At 38.1% G+C, this 21945-nt stretch overlaps 1 protein-coding gene across 5 annotated transcripts in view; it reads right to left on the bottom strand.

The window, feature by feature from the left end:
* LOC107378270 (BAH and coiled-coil domain-containing protein 1) overlaps positions 1-21945 on the bottom strand; it is a 104485-nt gene that overhangs the window by 35615 nt on the left and 46925 nt on the right. For 3 of the 5 annotated variants that reach the window (XM_070551307.1, XM_070551310.1, XM_070551306.1), the window contains exons 11-14: positions 13594-14514; positions 8710-8879; positions 8456-8592; positions 6316-6432 (exon numbers count right to left, since the gene is read on the bottom strand). In XM_070551307.1, coding sequence (XP_070407408.1) covers positions 6316-6432; positions 8456-8592; positions 8710-8879; positions 13594-14514 — 1345 coding nt within the window. The remainder of the gene's footprint in view (positions 1-6315; positions 6433-8455; positions 8593-8709; positions 8880-13593; positions 14515-21945) is intronic. The other 2 variants (XM_070551309.1, XM_070551308.1) reach the window with 1 other exon arrangement.

The raw sequence follows: 21945 nt of genomic DNA on the forward strand, positions 1-21945 counted from the left end.
GCTTAAAACAGGAGCTGAAATGGACAATGCTGGAGTTTACAGTAATCACTTTCAAACAAGTAAGAGTACTGAGTGTTTTATTAAATGGTTGCCTAGAAACAGCCATAAAAATGACAGGTTAACAGTTTTATACTGTTTTCACATGTTTTCAATCACTTTCAGAGTGCTAATGGTTTTAGCAGTTAGCTTGGTGTTGTAACGTTGCATTTATACTTTATTAAAAATCAAGCAAACATACCAGAAATTTGGATTTAAAAAGGCATAAAAATGTGTTACAAGTAGATCATTAGAACATACTGATCAATAGAATTAGCGAAAGCATTATTATCATGAGCTAATGAATAAAATAGCACAACTCACTACCGAGCAATTAAATAAATAGAAGATTAACCAACATGACATTAAATAGCTGTAGGCTTCCAGGCTTGTAAAAGGCTTTCATTTTGTTAGTGGTGTAATATGAGGCATGCAACAAGTTTGCTTTGCCAATCACTTGAGCACGGTCAGAGTGTTAATTGCTTTAGCAGTTAGCTTAGTGTTGTAATGTGGCGTTTATACCTTATTAAAAACAAACCAACCAACCAGAAATTTAAATTTAAATATGCTTAAAAAGTTTGTTATAAATAGATCATAGCACATGCTGACCGTTAGCATTAGCGATAGCATTATTATCATGAGCTAATGAAAAAATAGCACAACTCTACTTAACTGAGTAAAAACAAGATGATCATCATTTAAAGCTTCTCTGGATCACTAAAAAGTTAACCAACTTCAAATAAAGTAGCTGTGGGCTTTCAGGGTTGTAAAAGGCTTTTGTGTGTAATGCGGTAAAAATGGTAAATGGCTTGTATTTGATATAGCGCCTTCTAGAGTCATGAAACCCCTCAAGGCACTTTACAACACAATCAGTCATTCACCCATTCACACACACATTCCTACACTGGTGGGGATGAGCTACACAGTGGGGATGAGGAAGGCAGCACAAAGTAGTTTGTTGCCAACTGCTTTAGTGCTGGGTAAATCCTCCAAAGTGCGAGTTTACAAACTATATGGGTCATAACCAAAAAATTATGTATTTTTTTCTTTTGCTATATTGCGTCTGAGCTAGCTCATTTAAAGTGTTAGTAAAACCACTTTCATCCATCGTGCCATGTTGCATCTGTGTGTTTTGTTGTGGAGCAAAAATCTTCCTGTCCCCATTTGGGTTTTGTGCGGCTGCAGACGCCATATTTTTAAAGCATTGAATCTAGATAAATTAATAAATATTAATATTATACCCAATATAGTATTTATGTTAGGTAATTTTTTTATGAATTAACTGATTCTTGGGAATTTGGATAAAACAGGTTTCAATATTTATCTAGAATTAGTGTGTGAATGTGTGTGAATGGATGAATGATACACTGTAGTGTAAAGCACTTTGGAGTCCTTACTCTGAAAGGCGCTATACAAGTGCAGGTCATTTATCATTTATCACATCATCAGACACAAAAGAAAGCTTACAGTTTTTAAAAAAATTACCCTGAGATTAATTTCAACCTTTTAACTAGAAAAATTGCATTTATTGCACTAATGCTGTTTGAATGATGGATAGCTGAAATTGTAAGCTGAAGCTGCTGAACAGCTGAACTGAAGCTGAAATTAAGCAAAACTGCCAAAATGAGCTGAATGTCTTGAAAGATGGAGAAGCAAAAAGCACCAACAAGCAAATAAAGCACAAAAAGTAAGTGAAGAATAGAGAAAAATAATGCTAAATAGCAAAAAAAAAAAAAAAAAAAAAAAAAAAAAACTTACATCTGTTAACATTGTATAAAAATCTGGACCACTTATATGTCTAAACACCTGTTATTTCAGTTTGCCAAGTTTAACAGTTTAATCTTTACATTTAGCTGAACTGTGAAATTAGCAGTTTATGCTAAATTTGGTAACTGATTGCTGAAGTTGTCGAATAGCTGAAGTAAGCTGAAATTAAGCAACACTGTCAAATGAGCTGAATGTAGTGAAAGATGTGAAAGCAAAAAGCACCAAGAAGCAAAAAAAGCACAAAAAGTAAGCGAAGAATCAAGAAAACTAATCCTAAATAGCAGAAAACTCAAATCTGTGAACACTGTTTAAAAAAATTGGACAGCTAAAATGTCTAAACACCTGTTATTTCAGTAGGACTAGTTTAACTGTTTAATTTTTACATTTAGCAGAACTGTGAAATTAGCATTATATGCTGAATTCAGAAACTAATTGCTGAAGCTGAAACTAAGCAAAACTGTTAAAATGAGCTGAATATTTTGAAAGATTTAGAAGCAAAAATCACCAAAATGTAAATAAAGCACAAAAAGTGAAGAATGGAGAAAACAATCCTAAACAGCAGAAAACTGAAATCTGAACATCATTTAAAAATCTGGAAAGCAAAAATGTCTAAACACTTGTTGTTTGAGTAGGACTAGTTTAACAGTTTAATTTTTATATTTAGTTGAACTGTGAAATGAGTAGCATAAGCCAAATTCAGAAACTGATTGCTGAAGCTGCTGAATAGCTGAAGTGAAGCTGAAACTAAGCTAAACTGTCAAAATGAGCTGAATGTATTTAAAGATTTAGAAGCAAAAATCACCAACAAGTGTAATAAAGCTTAGAATATAGGTGAAGAATGGATAAAAAATGCTAAACAGCAGAAAACTTTAATCTTTGATCATTTATTAAAAACTTGAAATTTGAAATGTTAAACAGCTGGCATTTGAATTAGAATCGTTTAACGGGTACATTTTTAAAATTGGCTGAACTGTGAATTTAGAAATATTTGCTGATATCTGAAACTGATAGATTAACATATGTTCAGATTTGATATGGGATAGATGAATGGTTGGATGAATGAAATAACGGATGGATTGTTGGATGGATGTTAGATGGTTTATTGGATGGATGGATGGATGGATGGATGGATGGATGGGTGGATAGAAGCATGTATGGATTTATATGTAGAAGGATGGATTCCTTAGGCCAAGCCGATCGATTTGATGTCTCACATGCTTGGGTGTGTAATTCCATTAAGCCAGAAGATGATTGACCTCTCTCAACCAATCAGGGAGCTGGGAGGGAGTGGGCCACTTTCTCACCTTCTGATGGTCAATCAAATTGAACTTATTTCTAGTTTTAAGTACAAACAGTTCAAAAAGATCAAAAACAGGAGTCTGTTGATGGCTCAAAATTCAGCTTTTTATATTCATTCCTATGAGACTTGGTTAAAGTGATTTGTAGTTCCTTGTGTTGCCATGGTAACAGATGACAGGAGTCTGCATTAATAAAGCTACGTACAATAACACATGAGTCATTTAAACTTTGAATAACATTTCTATATTAAAGTATGTTGATACAGTTGTGTCGAAAATGCTATTAAATGTTGTTGCTAAGCACGTTGCCATGGTAACGCAGAACAAAATATCAAGTTAACACAAGACTCCTGGGACTAAGCAGGTTGAATTGATGTACCATATGTGTGCGTGCACATTTCCTTTTAGGCAGAAGACGATTGAAAACTCTCAGCCAATGAGAGAGCAGCGAAGGAGGAGGGGGCGGTTCCTGCCTTCTGACTAGTGTTAAAATGTCAGCTATGCTGCTAGTTTTAAGTGTATAGGGTTTTATTTTTATTTATTTATTTTTATTTATATGTGGATGGATAGATTCCTTAGGCCTAGCCGATCGATTTGATGTCTCACATGCGTGGGTGTGTAATTCCATTTAGCCCGAAGATGATTGACCTCTTTCAACCAATCAGGGAGCTGGGAGGGAGCGGAGCACTTTACCACCTTCTGACGGTCAATCAAATTTAACTTGTTTCTAGTTTTAAGTACAGATAGTTCAAAAAGATCAAAAACAGGAGTCTGTTATTGGCTCAATATTCAGCTTTTTATATTCATTCCTATGAGACTTGGTTAAAGTGATATGTAGTTCCTTGTGTTGTCATGGTAACAGATAACACATTTAAAATTGAATACAAGATTCCTGAGACCAAGCTGGTCGATTTGATGTGTCATATGTGTGGATGCTAGATCCTGAATGGACAGAAAATGGTTGAACACTCTCAACCAATCAGAGAGCAGCACTGTTTCCCCGCCTTTTCCCCTGGCTGTTGGAGGCCAATATATCAAATTAATCGACAGATTAATCGATTATGAAAATAATCGTTAGTTGCAGCCCTAGTCTCTAATGACCTTCTGACTCACAGTGATGCAGGGGACGGTTCTGTTCTGGTCCTGCTGGACCTGACTGCAGCCTTTGACACTGTTGACCATCACCTGCTACTGGAGAGGCTGAGAGATGGTACACCTATCAGGAACTGCTCTGGAGTGGTTCTCCTCTTATCTTTCTGAGTGTTCCTTTTCTGTGGCTGTCTCCAAGTTTAGGTCCTCCACCACCTCTCTTACCCATGGTGTCCCACAAGGTTCTGTGCTGGGGCCTCTGCTCTTCCTCCTCTATCTGCTTCCTCTTCAGCACATCCTGAGCTACTTTAAAGGAATCTCCTACCATCTTTATGCAGATGACATCCAACTGTACATCTCCTTTAAGCCCCATAAGATGTCTAAGCTGCAGCTGTTACACACCTGCTTAGACTCTATCAAAGCCTGGATGGTGGGAGCTTTCTTCAGCTGAATGAAGATAAGACTGAGATCCTCATCTGTGCCCCAGACAAGCTGGTTCCCAAAGTCAGAGACTCTCTTGGTCAGCTTGCTTTCCACACCAAACCTTCCATCAGGAATCTTGGCGTGACCTTTGACCCAGCTCTCACCCTGGATTCTCATGTCAGTTCTCTTGTTGGCTCTTCCTTCTTCCATCTCAGGAACGTTGCTAAGCTGAGTCCCATTCTGTTCCGCTCTGAACTTGAGACAGTTCTCCACACCTTCATCTCCTCACGCTTAGACTACTGTAACTCTCTTTTCACGTGTCTGAGCAGAACCTCCCTGAACCATCTACAGGTGGTTCAGAATGCCTGTGCTCGGCTTCTGACCAAGTCCTCCAAACACACCCACATCACCCCGCTTCTCCTCCAGCTTCACTGGCTGCCAGTCACCTTCAGGGTTCATTTCAAGATCCTGGTTCTGGTCTATAGGGCCTTACATGGACAAGCACCATCTTACATTGGTGATCTTCTTAGTCCCTACACCCCCAGCAGGTCCCTGAGGTCCAGTGACCAAAGCCTACTGGTTGTGCAGCACCAGGCTAAAGATCAAAGGTGACAGATCATCTGCTGCTGTGGCCCCCAGACTCTGGACCTCTCTCCCCCTGAGCCTGAGATCAGTGGACTCAGTGGTCTCCTTTAAAAAGCAGCTGAAGACTCACTTGTTCAGGCTGGCTTTTGTGTGACCTTCTTCACGTCTCTCTCTTTATTCAGCTCTCCGCACCTATTCCACCTTCCTTGAGGATCCACTGATTTCCCTCTTTACTGTTCACTCTCTCTTTCTTAACTTTTTTTTTATCACAATTGTCTATTTTTGCTCATTTAAAATATATTTTTCAACATTTTCTAAATGCTTTTTTATATTTTTACATTTTTTGTTTTTGTGAAGCGCCTCGTGGTTTTTATCTCGAGAGGCGTTATAGAAATGATACTTTCTTCTTCTTCTTCTTTTTCTTATAAAGCTCCTCTCTAGATAAAAATCACAAGTACAAGTTTCTTCAAAAACATAAAAAAAAGATAATAATGGGAGAAAATATTAATAGCTTTAACTGTTTTAATTGTATGATTAAAGAGTAAATATTAATTTGAATGATTTGTTGTACTAGATTAGAGTCTAGACCATCTTTTCACTTAATCTACAGGATGGCTTGGCAGGCTAGTGTTGGACCTTTGCAGAAAATCATGAATTGAAACGAAATCGCAATTTCTGCTAGAAAAATTGCAATTCAATCTTTTCCTAAAATCGTTCAGCCCTACATGAGAATCCAGGGTGAGAGCTGGGTCAAAGGTCACATCAAGATTCCTGACAGAGAGTATGAATGAGAAGAAAGCTGACAGCTCATTTTGTATTGTAAAACAAACTACAATAACCATTTCAAATTGTGTTTTTGGACAGGATTTTATATGAAATAAAAAAATTAACCTGTAATTCGGTATAATAAAGATTGCTAAATATACGGAAAGCCATGTGGCACGAGTTCTGTGTGACCCCTCCATAGTTGATACCTCAACAAATGGTTAATCAGTTTTCCCATTTCCTGTTTATACCAGTGTAGACTGGTCCTTGCATGCCATTGGAACAGAGGAACTTTTCATGCAAGACGTTACGGAGTCAGATAGCCAGCAAAGATGGGATGATTGATATTCACTTGACTTTTTGTTGGCCTTCAGTTGACAGGAATGGACCTGTGGTGAGGGTGGGTTTCATCTTCCTTGGTCGTCCTGGACCTCGTCGTGCTGGACTACGTGGCATTTCCTCCTTCCTGCTTTACAAAGATGATGTGATCACACAAGCAGACAGAAGAACTCAATTATACAATCTACAGGTGCTGGTCATAAAGTTAAAATATCATGCAGTATAAATCAACTTAGTCGTGAATTTCTAATTTTATGACCAGCATCTGTAGACTAGGAAAAGCAGCAACATGTAGAAAGAAACGGTATCTAAAAGTAGATGCATGTGTGTTTGTTTTGATAGTTAAAGCAGTGGCGAAAATCCCATTTCGTTTTTGGAGGGGGACAATAAAAGTAAAATTTCAGAGAGAAATATTGGGAGGGACATGAAGAAAATGGCTGTCTCCTACTGTTTTGCAACTTGCAGAATGGACCTCCAGTACAGGGAGTCTAAGACACTTCTGCATCATGGGTCTTCGGAAGAATGAAAAAATAAATGCACTAAAAATGCAATTTTCCAATCCACAATGCCTTACGCCCTGGATCACACATATGTTGTTTTGCAACATTCTGCAATTTAAAAGAAAAATAATGTTGGGTGTTTCGACCATCCCTGTCATGTAATTTGAGATTTATCAGCTTGTAAAAGTTTGCAAATAGCATGACTACAAACTAGAAATCGGCATGTCGCATATGTGACGTCACCAAAGTAGCTGCTGCTTACCAAATGGCCAGATTTACGGTGGTTCTTCACTCCTGTGGAAAGTTTGCTGAACTTAGAGCCATTTTCCCTGTTTTCTTTGTGTCTGGTTCGATGACATCACTTTCGTGAAGTCCTGAACTTATTTTCACACAAAACCTAAAATAGCGTGTGTGTGTGTGTGTGTGTGTGTGTGTGTGTCCCAACCTCCCCCCGTTCGAAAATAAGCGCATTCTTGGTATCAAATGTGTCTTTACAATTCACGGACATCATATGTGACATTCATTGCACATAACAAGCGGAATTAGAAAATAGCTTGTTTAGCCCCGTTGACTTGCATTCATTTTTTTGTTCTTCCGGGGACCCATGGTGCGGAAGTGACTTAGGCTCCCTATAAGCAAGTTGACTGAAAAACCAGCTGATCAGAGGCGAGATGTCAGCATATCAGTAAATGATAGAATCCTGCCATTTTCTTCTCCAAGTTGCAAACATGTCCTTAAAATAATATATATTAGTAACAAAATTGCTGTTGATACCTTTCATTTCAATGATGATTAGTAAGAATAATAGATAGGATTAATTACATTGTTGCTATGTGAAAATAGAAATGAGGATAAAAAATGATTATTGATTAAATGTTAAAAGGGCATGCCACAAGGGTCTTGGCAAAGACGGGTCACGTTGTGGCTCACAGGTTGATGCCACAAGGTGCGGTGCTTTATTCATTAGTTGCTAGGATACATCCACATTTTTTAAACAACTTAGCTCTGTTTCCTTTTACTTTAACAAAATGCAACAAACGCTTTCGTTTGTTTTCGGCATTTTCTTAGTCTACCAACTTGGAGAATTTTTAACAAACTGTGAGACTCCAGTAGGGAGACGAGCTGCAGCTCCTTAACAGGGACATTTTATTGGGAAATTAACAAAGCTTAGCAGAGAAAAAGGTGTTTTTCCGTACATGTTCAACAAGTGGTGTGGTTGTTAACCTACTCACTGTTTCTCTCATCTTGCTCGCCCCCTCATTAACTCCGGGAGTATCGCAGCAGCAACAGCCTAGCTAGTTGGAGCAGCTTGTGGACTGTACCAATTGGAGGATTAGTGGACGGGGAGTCATAATCTTTGAATGAATAAAGACGCGTTGTTTTATGGGCTTAATATTTTCAGTTGTGCTCTGCTTTCATTGGACAATACTAAATCACTGTTAAAATGGTTTACACACACACACACACACACACACACACACACACACACACACACACACACACACACACATATATATATATATATACAGTTTTGTTTGGGGGGGCAACTTTATGCCTGAGGGGGACATGTCCCCTCTGTCCTCCCTGGGATTTTCGCTTATGAGTTAGAGAGTTAAAATGATGAATTTTGGTAAATAATAAGGCCATGCTTACTGATGGTCATGCTTCCTTTGAAGTTTGGCCAACTCTTTTTGCTTCTCTTTGTAGCGACGCTGAATCTCTGCTAACTTCACACGCATTGCCAGCTCAGGTCTATCTAGTGTTTCCATGTTAACTTTGGCTCGGTACGCCTAAAGTGCACAAAGTTTTAAAGCAAAAAAGCCTTTGGTCAATTCATTTAATCAATTGGATTAAAGGTTATTAAGAGTAAAACTGGGTTTGAGCATTTAAAGAAGATGTGATCTTACAGGCTCATCGCGATGCGTCCAGCTGCACATCCTGCGTAAATTTAAACTCCTGCAAGCTGGAAAGTGTCTCCCTGAAGCAATATTACTGCCTTCCAGGGACCCTAACTCCAAGGCACGAGCTGAGGCCAAGGTAGCAAAGCTTTGGAGGTCAAACAGGAGCAGCTCATCCCCTGATAGGGAACAAAACAAAATAAGAAAAAAAAAAGAGCTATTATAGTTCAGAGACAAGCCCCATTCCTTAATGTACGCTTTAAGAATACAAAAAATAAGGAAGTTGAGGGTGTTCATTCAAATAAGCATTATGTCTGCTATTAAAATAAAAACGTGTCTGACAAAAAAATGTGTGCTTTAAATTAACAAAAAGAGACAGTGGCATATTAACAAAGTTCATATTCATCTGAATGTTTATGATGCTGTAATTTCTATGGTTGTCTGGACCCAAAACCTATAAAATAAATAACACAGAAACAGGCCAGTTAGAAACATGAGATCACCATCTTGACAGACTTTTCTCAGTTAACATTCACATGAGAAGATGTGATGGGAATTCCGGCTCATTTTAGAGAGCCAGTTCTTTTGGCTCAGCTCACCAAAAAGAGCCGGCTCTTTCGGCTCCCAAGTGGCTCCTAAGATTTTCTGTTGCGTAGAGTAAATTTATCACCAAAAATAATGCAAAACTATATGTAAAACGATTTACTAATGTAAAAAAAGATGCAATATATCAAATATTTATCATTTATATGGATTTATTTACTGAACATTTTTAAGACATCTCAGCTTTCTGACTGCTGTTGCTCATTTTCTCACCGTCTTCGTCGCATGCTCCTCTCTCTCGCTCGCCTTTTTCCTCCTCCTCATTCCCTCTCGTCTCCCTCCGCTCGCATGTGCTCTGCTGTGTGTCTGTCTGAGTCTGATCCTCCCTCTTCCCCACCCCTACTGCTCTGTGTGTGGATAGCCTGGACACGCAGTTACACATGATGACCAATCGCCTGTGGCTTTCACCAAAGCAAGAGGGGGAGGGGAGGGAGGGTGACGGCTCCCAATGACGAGCCGGCTCCTGTCGTTCACTTCATAGAGCCGGCTCTTAGAGCCGGTTCGTTCGCAACCGACACATCACTAATGAGAAGTGACTGTAAACCAACATATGCCATTTTCTTGAGCTGTCAACAGCATTGCAAAGACAACATCTCTTACTTTGGCCTCTGCTGATGCCCTTTTTATACAACCCACTTGTGAGAGCAGTTAAATTATTTAGGATGCTGTGGTAAACACAAAACGTCCTTTTACACGAGAAAAGAAGACGATAAAATGACATGGTGCTTTGCAAAAAAGATTTCAAGGCACTTTAAACAACAGGGTCTAATTAGCCAAGTGCTTAAAACTTGCACTGCCTTTGCAATTAGCAGAGGTGCGGACTCGAGTCACATGACTTAGACTTGAGTCAGACTCGAGTCAATATTTTAATAACTTCTGACTTGACAAAATCTATAAAGACTTACGATTTGACTCAGACTTGAACGCCAATGACTTGCGACTTGAATCGACTTGCATCGGTTGACTTGAGCATATTTGATATTTTAGCACAAAAGTGGCATGACATGGACAAAAACCATAAATCATTCTTCACTCTGGGTGTGATTTACTGCTAAATGCAGCAGTACTTTGTTTATAATCAGTTTCTGTTGCACATTCTGCTTGTTTGAGCAAATAAATTAAGCTTTAAGAAGCTTTAGTTCTGGGAGTTATTCATTATCATTGTCATGAAATTGAAGTTGGACAGATGACTTGATTATGACTTGAAAATTCAAGGTTAAGGACTTGGACTTAACTTGGACTTCCACATCATTGACTTTGGACTTGACTTGGACTTGGTTGTCTTTGACTTGGACTTGACTCGAGACTTGACTGGAAAGACTTGTGACTTACTTGTGACTTGCAAAGCAGTGACTTGGTCACACCTCTGGCAATTAGACACCGACTTTTAGAGTGTTGTGTTTTGAAGAGTAGGAAACAAATTGCTAGGCATGTACGTATGTGTGTGCACAAATGCGTGAATCAAACAGCTGCAGGATGGAGAGACTGTAAGACTGGACCAAAGAGAAATTTATCAGAACACAAATTCAGCCCCCCCAGAACACTGTATCTTTAGAACAGCCTTTTAGGAAAAGAAAGTGTAGTTAACATGGAGGGGCAGGACAGAAGATATACTCTCTAGGAAGATACAGTGGAATGTGAACGTTTTGGCAGCCTTGTTAATCCTGATTTTCCTGTATAAATCATTGATTTAATACGATAAAAATTTCCATTAAATATATCGTATAGGAGACACACAGTGATATTTGAGAAGTAAAAAGTTTATAGGATTTATAGAAAGTGCAATAATTGAACAAAATTAGGCAGATGAATAAATTTGGGCACCACACAAGGAATAAATGAACTCAGTATTTAGTAGATCCTCCTTTTGCAGAAATAACAGCCCCTAAATGTTTCCTATAGTTTCCAAAGAAAGTCCTTATTCTGGTTGAAGGTATTTTGGACCACTTTTCTTCACTAAACATCTCTAGTTCATTAGATGTTTGATGGACAGCTCTCTTTAACTCACACCACAGAGTTTCAAAGATATTCAGATCTGGGTCCTGAGGTGACCATTCCAGAATGTTCTACTTGTTCCTCTGCATGAATGCCTTAGTAGATTTTAAGCAGTGTTTAGGGTCTTTGTTGAAAGATCCGGCCTCGGCACAGCTTCAGCTTTGTCACTGATTTCTAAACTTTGGTCTCCAGAATCTTCTGATATTGAGTGGAATCCATGCGTCCCTCAACTTTAACAGGATTCCCAGTCCCTGCACTAGTCACACAGCCCACAGCATGGTGGAACCACCACCATGTTTTACTGTAGGTGGCAGGTGTTTTTCTTTTTCCTCCACGCAAAATGCCCCTTGTCATACCCAAATAACTCAAATTTAGTTTCATCAGTCCACAGCAATTTATTCCAGAATGAAGTTGGGTTTTCCAAATGTAGCACACCTCAAGCAGTTCTGTTTGTGCTGTGGGCAGAGAAAAGGCTTCCTCTGCATCACTCTCACATGCAGCATCTCCTTGTGTAAAGTGCATCGAATAGTTGAACAATGCACAGTGACTCCATCTGCAGCAATGATGTTGTAGGTCTTTGGTGCTGGTCTGTGGGTTGACTCTGACTGTTCTCATCATTTTCTAATTATTCAAGAATTTTCTTGTTCTGCCTCTTCAAGCCTTAAATGGGGACAAATAATCTAAACCAACACTTTCTTGTTGTTTGTGAATAAAAAAAGCTTGGGTGGTCAAAAGTAGCATGCCAAAAAGTCTAAGCTGTGTACGACCTACTTTTATGAAAATTAGAATGTTTAAAAATGCAAGAGCAAAACTTTTTTTTCTGAGAAACCTCATAAAAACATATGGAGCCCCTCCTCCTCCAATCTACAGGATCCAGTGTCTGAGGCCTTCTGGTGTAAACCAACCAATCAGCAAACAGCTCATTAGCATATTCTTGTCCTTCAAGTGGGAGGGGTAAACAGCTCTTTTCACAGCCAGGCTGATTTAAGGGGCTGGCCTGTATCAGTGCTCCTGAGACAGATGAAAGCCAAAAGATAAATTCTTCTGCTTCTTAGAGATTCAAAGCAGAGTTTTAGATTGCTGATAAAATGCATTCTTTGTCCCCTTTAACTTGAACTGTGGTCTTCCAATTACCCAATATGTTCCTAACTGTGACCCGACAGCTAAAATCTCTGAGACAGCTTTCTGTATCCTTTCTCTAAACCATGATGGTGAACAATCTTTGTTTTTAGGTCATTTGAGAGTTGTTTTGGGACCCCCATGTTGCTATTTTTCAGAGAATGTTCAAAGAGGAGGTAAACTTATAACTGACCCCTTTCCAGCATCCCTTGCAGCTGGATCACAGTGTGGGGTAGGAGCTGCACTGACTACAACAGGAAAGCTCTGCAGTGCAAAAACAACTAACAGGACCATTGGTGTACAGTTTCCCTCCTTGGAAGACATTTACATCGCCTACCCCACCTGAAAAACAATCACAATCATAAATGATCCAGCCACCCCATACACAATCTCCTGTCTTCTGGAAAGAGGTGCAGGAGCCACCGTGCCCGGACCACCAGACTCAGACCCAGATGGCAGGCCCCTTTCATAATTTCTTCAGGAATGTTCTAGTTATTATTACTATTATTAATGAATGTCTCTGCACAAAAACAACCATAACACTAGAACTAAGTATTACATCTAAACATCATACTATTTTTTCAGTTGCACCTTATCTATTGTTACTCTTGAGTTTGTTATGTATTGTCCTGTCCTGTCATGTATGTGTGTCCTGTTTGTGCATGGGATAGTGAGAAACCTAATTTTGATTTCTTTGTATGTCAAATGCATGTGAAGAATTTGACAAAGATCTCTTTATCTCTTAAATAATCTGATTGGATTCATTTGTGTTTGGAGATCAAGTGTCACTGTGCTTACCAAACTAATTTTGAGTTCCAATTATTATTTCTTAAGGTTTTTAAACCAATAAAAAGACAAGAGTGCCAACATTTTTGCACCTGCCTAATTTTGTTTAAACCATTATTGCACACTTTCTGTAAATTCTTCTAATTTTTTCCACTTCAAATATCAACGTGTGTGTCTCCAACATTATATATTTAACTGAAAATTTTGATCATAGCAACCAACGATTTCTAGAGGAAAATCATGAAGGTTAACAAGACTGCATCCCAACGGTTTTTAAACTCAGCACAGAGTGTCTTTGAGTAAATAGACAAACAAAGAAAAGGTCTCAGTGGGGAAGTGATAACCTGTCATGCTTTTGATGTGTGTTAAGATAGACCCAATGCCACGCACCTTGGCTTTTCCCACAGATGCGCTTCATCTGCTGCTGCTCAAGATCCGCCAGCTCACTCAGAAGCTCCATACCCTGGTTGGGGTTGTACTGTGATGGCACAACTGAGAGTTTATTACAAGGGAACAAGGAGAATGGTGGTACATCTGTGCAAAAAGCAGCAGCAATAAGCAGCTCAAGACTCCAGTAGCAGGACGCAAGAGGCTTGTGGGGCACAGCAATAGACTCCTCAGTTGGGCTGCAGGCAGAAGCTGAAGCTGGGGAGAGAAACGGGATCTCCACTGAAACATCATTAGACGTCATCCTGTTCTCCTTCTTGGACTCAATTTCTGTTTCTCCCTTTGGGAACATGCCTTCAGAGGCAGCTGGGTCAAGCTCTATGATGCCAGTTATTTTAGGCTTCGACTCTCCAGGCATGATGACATTTTGATCATGCCCCACTTGTCTGTTTCTGCCCATTGCCTCTTCTTCATCTTCCTCATCTAAAGTAATTACTGCCTCGGGCCCACCTGGGTCTTCTGTTGAAGGTGAAACTGGACAGGAAGCTGCCTCCCTCGCTGACCTCTCAGTAGGGGGACAAACTAGCACATCTTCCTCAGCTGAATTCTGTTCCTCTGTCTCCCCCTCACCAAGGACATAGATTGATTCTTCTACCCCTTCCTTCTGTTCCAAGACTCTCTCAATCACTCTTCCCTCCTCTTCTGACTCAACTTCCTTCAGTGGGAGTGGCTCCGGGAGCTCTATGACTGGCCCTTGACATTCTAGCTTGTCTCCTAGACTGACAAAGTACTGAGGAGCTTGCTTTGCAGCTTCCGCTTGGGTTGCTTCCAGGCTGGCTGGCTCAGCCAGACAAACGTCCTGAGGGGAGGGTCCGCTTCTGTAGCTCATAGCAATAGCTGGGTAGGTAAATCCAGGAGACAAGTCTGGGAAGAATATAGAAGGTACATTTTTAAATAGATCTAGCGAAACATCTTGAAATAAAGAAATATAGTCACAATATTATAATACAAGACAGCCTTTCCTCAAACAGATTAGTTTTCTTAAAAGTGTTATGCTAAATAAAATAGATATTACTAAAGTGGTGAGATTGCTGAGCTCTACTAATATATGAATATCAGCAAAATAAGATAACATCCACCTTTTCTAAGCTTGCTTTTTTGTGGCTTAAATAATTAGAAACATTTGGCTTAAACCATTTTTGAGATAGATGAAGTATTGAACATATTTTTCGACACATGAACTGTTGGACATTTTTTTTCGGCACATGTTTCTACCAGCTGGGGATCTGACAACACCATAAAGTTATGAACCATCCAAGGAAACTGTTTGGAACAACGATGTCTATGGAGAATCTGGTCCAAGAAGATGGAGGAGATAAAAAAGTCCTTGAATTTCATGTCACATGAGATAACTAAAGTGGCAAAACAGCAGAGCGGCCTACAGGAGGTATTGAAAGAAGTCAAGCAACTTAAGGCTTTAATATAAGAAAAGGACAAAAAAATTGAACTGCTTGAACGGAGGGTTGACGAGTTTGGAGCAACATTCAAGGTTAGATGATCTCTTGATATCAGGGCTGGAGATACACCGTACCTATGCACAGGCCGCAGCCTGTGACAGGGGAAAAGACATTGAAATCACTGCTACTCATTCTCCAGGTTGTCCTTCACTTGAGGATCAAGTGATCAAATTTTTCAACAGCAAAGATATTGCAATAACCAGTAAAGACATTGTGGCTTGTCACTCATTGGCTCAAAAACATAGTAAAACGTCAACCATTGTCATCAGGCTTGCCAGTAGAAAATGTAAAATGGAGGTGCTGAGGAATGCAAAAAAATTAAAGGGTACAAGTGTATATGTAAATGAGCATCTTACGAAAAGAAACTCAGAAATCGCAAGGCAAGCAAGGATCCTGAGAAAAGAAAAGAAGATCCATGACACGGACAAGAAACTGCAAAGTACTGATAAAGCTAAATGGTCCCCCGGAGCAGGCAAAAGTGATGGTCATCAGAGATATTAAAGAACTTGATCAACACAAATGACATACGTCTGCTGTGGATCACCAAGGATGAACAAGAGGAAGACAACCAACTTCACGCATGGATGATACAACAAGAAGATATACGAAGAATCTGGATTATTCAACTCTCAATACAGTAAGAACAGAGACTGGTAATTCAAGTTATGAAAATTTACAATTGCAAAGGTTTGACTACACAGAACATAAACCACAGGATATGCAGGATGACATTGATCCAGATAACAATTTTTACACTAGAGTAGATAATCATTGTGAATACTATACTGAAGACCAGTTTGAACATAATGTCACTATAAAAGGTAAATTGTCTGTTATACATTTCAATTGTAGAGGTCTAAATTCAAATTTTGTGAAGATTATGCAATGTTTGTAGCAATCATATCATCAATTTACTGTAATAGCAATCTCTGAGACATGGCTCCAGGAAGGGAGGACATCTATGTTTCAAATTGAAGGATATAATATGTTTTCTACAAGTAGAGACTGCAAAAAAGGTGGGGGTGTGGCTTTGTATATTGATAAAAACTTTCAAAGTAGATTGGTGGGTGATATGACATTAGTTATGGATAACATTATGGAGTGTGTATCTGTGGAAATAGAAATGGAAAAGTCTAAGAATGTGTTAGTCAGTTGTATGTGTAGGAAACCAGGATCTTGTGTTGAAACGTTTATAGAAAAATTAGTTGATATGTATGATGATATAATCAACAGAAAAATGTGTTTTGTCTGTGGGGATTTCAACATCGACCTGTTGAATCCTCAAATGCAAAATGCAAATACAGAGTTTATTAATTCTATGTTTACTCTGGGACTGTATCCACTAATAACTCGGCCAACTCGAATTACGAGAACTAGTGCGACACTGATTGACAATATTTTTACAAATATTCTTGAATACGATGTGTTAAGTGGTCTTATAATTACCGATATGTCTGATCATTTACCGGTTTTCACAACTGTACAAAGGACAACTGTAACTACTCAAAGTGAATCTGTGGTTGTTACAAGGCTAAAAAATCAAGAAGCAGTAAATTCATTTAAAACTGACTTAATGGAACAAAATTGGGAGGAGGTTTATGTGGAAGATGTAAATATGGCTTATGGAACAATTTTAAATATTGTAACTTCTCTTTATGAAAAAAAAACTGCCCATTGCTTTATAAGGTGGATAAGAATAAATATGCTAAAAAGCCGTGGATAACTACGGGGATTCAGAAGGCTTGCAGGAAAAAAAATAAGCTGTATAAAGACTTTTTAAAGAAAAGAACGGAGGAAGCAGAACAGAATTACAAGATATACAAGAATAAATTAATAAATATTATGAGATCTAGTAAAAGAAATTATTGTAGCAAATTATTGGAAGGAAATAAATCTAACATTAAAAGTATGTGGCACATATTAAATGATGTAATAAAAAAGGGTAGTGGCACCAATAGTCTTCCAAATATTTTTCTAACAAAAGACAATCAAGAAATTTATCAGTCTAAAGAAATAGCAAATGAATTCAATAAGTATTTTACCGAAATTGGGCCAAATTTGGCAAAGGATATATCAAATACTAAATTAGATGCTGATGCTGTGAGTAAAATAACAAATGTAGATAAAACCATATTTATTCAAGGCACAAATGAAAATGAAGTTATAACAGTTGTTAAACAATTTAAAAGTAAAAAGTCAGCAGATTTACATGGATTTGATATGTCGGTTGTAAAAGAAATCATTGAGATTATAGCCAAACCACTTACACATATTTGTAACCAGTCTCTCCAATCAGGAAGATTTCCTGAAAGGATGAAGGTTGCAAAAGTCATTCCTATCTATAAGGCTGGAGACAAACATGAGTTTTCTAATTATAGACCAATTTCTATTTTATCTCAGTTCTGCAAAATACTAGAAACAATATTTCATAAAAGATTGTATGACTTTATTGTGCATCATGATATTCTTTCCGAACAGCAATATGGTTTTAGACGTGATCGGACAACTTCTCTGGCAATTGTTGATCTAGTGGAGAAAATATCTGATGCAATTGACAACAAACAATATGCTGTTGGGGTCTTCTTAGACCTGACCAAAGCTTTTGATACTGTTAATCATGACTTATTAATAAAAAAAATTGTGTAGATATGGCATCAGGGGTGTGGCCTATGACTGGATTAAGAGTTATTTAGATAACAGATTCCAATATGTCCACATTAACAACACTGATTCACAGCTACTGACAGTGACCACCGGTATCCCACAGGGGTCAGTGTTAGGTCCCTTGTTGTTTGTTCTTTATATTAATGACATATGTTTAGTTTCTAAAACATTGCATTTCATACTATTTGCAGATGATACTAATGTAAGTTTTGGGAAAGATTTAATAAAAATGGACAAGGTTGAGAAAGAAATACATGCATTAAAGTGTTGGTTTAACTTAAATAAATTAACTTTAAATTTAAATAAAACAACATTTATCATATTTACTAATAGAGCAATTACAGTGGATACACATCTCAAAATAAATAATACAGAAATTGAAAGAGTGAATGAAATAACATTTCTTGGCGTAACCATAGAAAAAGTTAAGTTGGAAACCGCATATTGACTCAATTAAAGCAAAGTTATCTAAATCATTAGCAGTTCTCTATAAAGTTAAAGAATTTTTAGATGAAAAAGCTTGATATCTTTTGTATTGTTCCTTAATTCTGCCTTATTTCATGTATTGTGTTGAAGTGTGGGGAAATACCTACGAAACCCACTTAAAGCCTTTGTTTATAATTCAGAAGAGAGCAATTCGACTTGTAAATAAAGCAGCTCGTAGAGAGCAAACACATTTACATTTTACTCGTTTAAAAGCATTAAAGTTAAGAGAATTAGTTACATTAAGAACTGCACCATTTATGTACGTATAAAGTGATGAATAATTTGATGCCAAAACTAATTCAGAATCTGTTCCAGATCAGAGAGAGTGTTTATGATCTCAGAGGGTATAAAATGTTTAGAAAGCCTAAAGTAAGAACTAAAATGAAACAACTTTGTATTTCTTGTGTTGGGGTTGATGTGTGGAATAAATTAGACCAGGAGCAAAAAGATTGTTCAACAGTGGTAAAGTTTAAGGGTATGTTTAGATCAAATGTGATTAACTTTTAGGAATCAAGTCAATGAAAAAATGCATAAAATATTAAAGGTCATTATTTCTTATAAAGCAAGAATGGGGATTTGAATATGTTCCCATACATTTCAAATATGATGTAAAAATTATGGAATTGGTATGCTATTCTAAAATTTTGTTTAAGTTCAAAGGGTTAGGGGGGTTGGGCTTATAAGCTTATGCTTCTGCCTGCACCCATTCTTAGAATTGTGTAAGTTGTGTGTTTGCTTGTAAACCTGCAAATGTTTTTTTGTTATACTATTTTATTGTACTATTGATTTTAATTTCTCATTTAATTTCTCATTAAACTTCTCTTAAACACTAACTAATAAATCATCCCCAACTTGCATTGCTAAAACTTTCAGATAGTAATGAAAACAAGGGAAGAGATGATCTCTACCCAGCAAACATGCTCATTTTGTTCCACCATGGACTTTAGTGGGCTGTGTCTGGGAAGTGTTGGCAAGACAAACCCACACTCCAGAGTACACACACAGTGTCATTGTTTTGATAAGCTTCTGCAATGTCACAAGATGGAATAACCTGGCAAATCCGCAGATGTGTGAGTCTCAGGCAGGACGTTTTTGATCCATGTCAATATCCTTTTGTGCTGTGGATTTGTGTTTATTGAACAGTGGGTATTGTAGTGATCTCTGATGTTTCCATTTTATACATGTTTAATTTGTTTTAAAAACATTTAATCAATGTATTTTTTTGCAAAATACAAAACATTTTCTCCATAGGTTTTAGACAGTCCTGCTCAGAATATTATAATAAACTGACAGAACTTATCATTCTTTTTACTCTATATATGTGCTTCCAACTGGTAAATTTATTAGACACCATGGGATAAACTTCCACTGTTATGCTAAAGATACTCAGTTATATTTATCCATAAACCCTGATTAACCTAATCAGTTAGGTAAGTGTCTTGAAGACATAAAAAGTTGGATGACAATAAACTTTCTGCTTTTAAATCAAGATAAGACTGAAGTTCTCATCCTTGGACCTGAAATTCAGAAAAGGAAATTGCTTAGCCAATCACCTGACCTGAACTGCATTAAATTAGTCTCCGAGAACAAAGTAAGGAACCTTGGTGTTATCTTCGACCAGGACATGTCATTCAAATCCCAAGTTAAACAGGTTTGTAGGATTTCCTTTTTCCACCTTCGGAATATTGCTAAGATTAGAAGAATCTTTTCCAGGAGTGATGCTGAAAAACGAGTTCATGCATTTATTACATCAAGACTGGATTACTGTAATCCATTACTCCCAGGAAGTCCACAGAATGTAGTTAAATGTCTTCAGCTTGTCCAAAATGCTGCAGCTAGAGTTCTGATGAGAATTAAAAAGAGGGATCATATCTCTCCTGTCCTAGCTTCCCTACATTGGCTACCTGTTAAATTCAGAATAGATTTTAAGATCCTTCTTCTCACATATAAAGCTCTTAATAATCAAGCTCCATCATACATCAGTGATCTGATTGTTCCATACGTTCCTAACCGAGCACTTCGCTCTCAGACTGCAGGTTTATTCTGGTTCCAAGAATAACTAAAAATAGGATGGGAGGCAGATCTTTTAGCTATCAGGCTCCTCTCCTGTGGAACCAGCTCCCAACTTTAGTCCGTGAGGCAGACACCTTGTCTACGTTTAAGGCTAGGCTTAAAACATTTTTATTTGATAGGGCCTATGGTTAAACTCTGATGTTAGCCTAGATCTGGACAAGTGGGGGAGTAGAGGGAGGTGGAGTGTACAGTCGGTAAAGACGGCTCTCCCTTGCCCTGCCTCCAACTTGCATCCATCTAAAAGGCTAGGTTATCCTGAGTTATCTCTGTAGTTATGCTGCTATAGGCTTAGACTGCTGGAGGACACACAGACCACTTTCCACACTCGACTACTTTCTTCTACAATCTGCTCTTTAACTGTATTATTTCCTGCTATTTCAGCTGTTAACTTTATTTTTTTCTCTGTCTTTCTCCCCAGAAGAAGCTACAATGACGTTCTGCTGAGCTGTGGTGGCCTCATGGAGGGGGCCATCGTCTAGCACACTGTTGCTAACCCCTTAAACATTCTCCCTCTCCTGATAATAACTTTTTGCTTTCTTTGACGTTGGATGTGCTACTGCTAGTTTACCCGTTTAATTATAGATCCACTAGGATAAATAAATAAAGTTTATCTCTCACCAAATAGAATATTTACTAAGAAATCACAATGTAACCATAGACACCACACTACTTGGTATATATGTTGTGTGTGTGTGTGTGTGTGTGTGTGTGTGTGTGTGTGTGTGTGTGTGTGTGTGTGTGTGTGTTGTGTGTCTGCTCTGTCTTCTCTTCTTCTTGTCTGAATCATTGACAAAAAAATATCCATACTCCTAACCTGCCAAAACCAGTTTCTTTACGGTTGGATGATTTTGCATTATTTTATCAAGACTGCACACATTTTCACTTAGCTATATTTTTTAACTATGTTGTATGAAATGCAAAACCTAATTTTAGGCATAATTCCATCAATTTTTACAGAATCAACTTGAAACAATGATAAATGACCTGCACTTGCATAGCGCCTCTCAGAGTAAGGACTCCAAAGCGCTTTACACTACAATGTATCATTCATCCATTCACACACACATTCACACACTGATGGTGATGAGCTACGATGTAGCCACAGCTGCCCTGGGGCGCACTGACAGAGATGAGGCACATATGATGCCTAGACAATGTACATATGATCTACGGACAAAGCCAAGTAATATTGGAAATTGTGCAAATGATGCAACACCATAATCATTATGCTAGCTTGCACATGACATCATTGATTAAATGTCCACCATTTTTCAAGACTAAATGATGAGATTTTGGATTCTTTTAAAGAATAAGATGTACGCCATATGTATCAAATTCACCTAAAAAGTGTGCTAAAAGGTCAAAATGTTTTAATCAGCATAAAGGCTTAATGGAATTCTATGAAAGTTGACTCAGAGGTTTATAACCACACCCTAAAGCCATATTTGGAAAATGCTTCAAAAGTGTTCATGGCTTACACCCATGGAGTTACGGTGGCACAGGAGTTAAGTGCCAAGACTCTTAACCCCCCTTGCCTGCTGGTGGTGTTCGGAGGGACTGGTGGTGCCTGTGCTTGGCAGCCTCGCCTCTTGTCAGTGCAGCTGTGGCTACATCG

The sequence above is a fragment of the Nothobranchius furzeri genome, chromosome 5 (genome assembly GCF_043380555.1).
Source record: "Nothobranchius furzeri strain GRZ-AD chromosome 5, NfurGRZ-RIMD1, whole genome shotgun sequence".
In the NCBI taxonomy this organism is placed as follows: domain Eukaryota; kingdom Metazoa; phylum Chordata; class Actinopteri; order Cyprinodontiformes; family Nothobranchiidae; genus Nothobranchius; species Nothobranchius furzeri.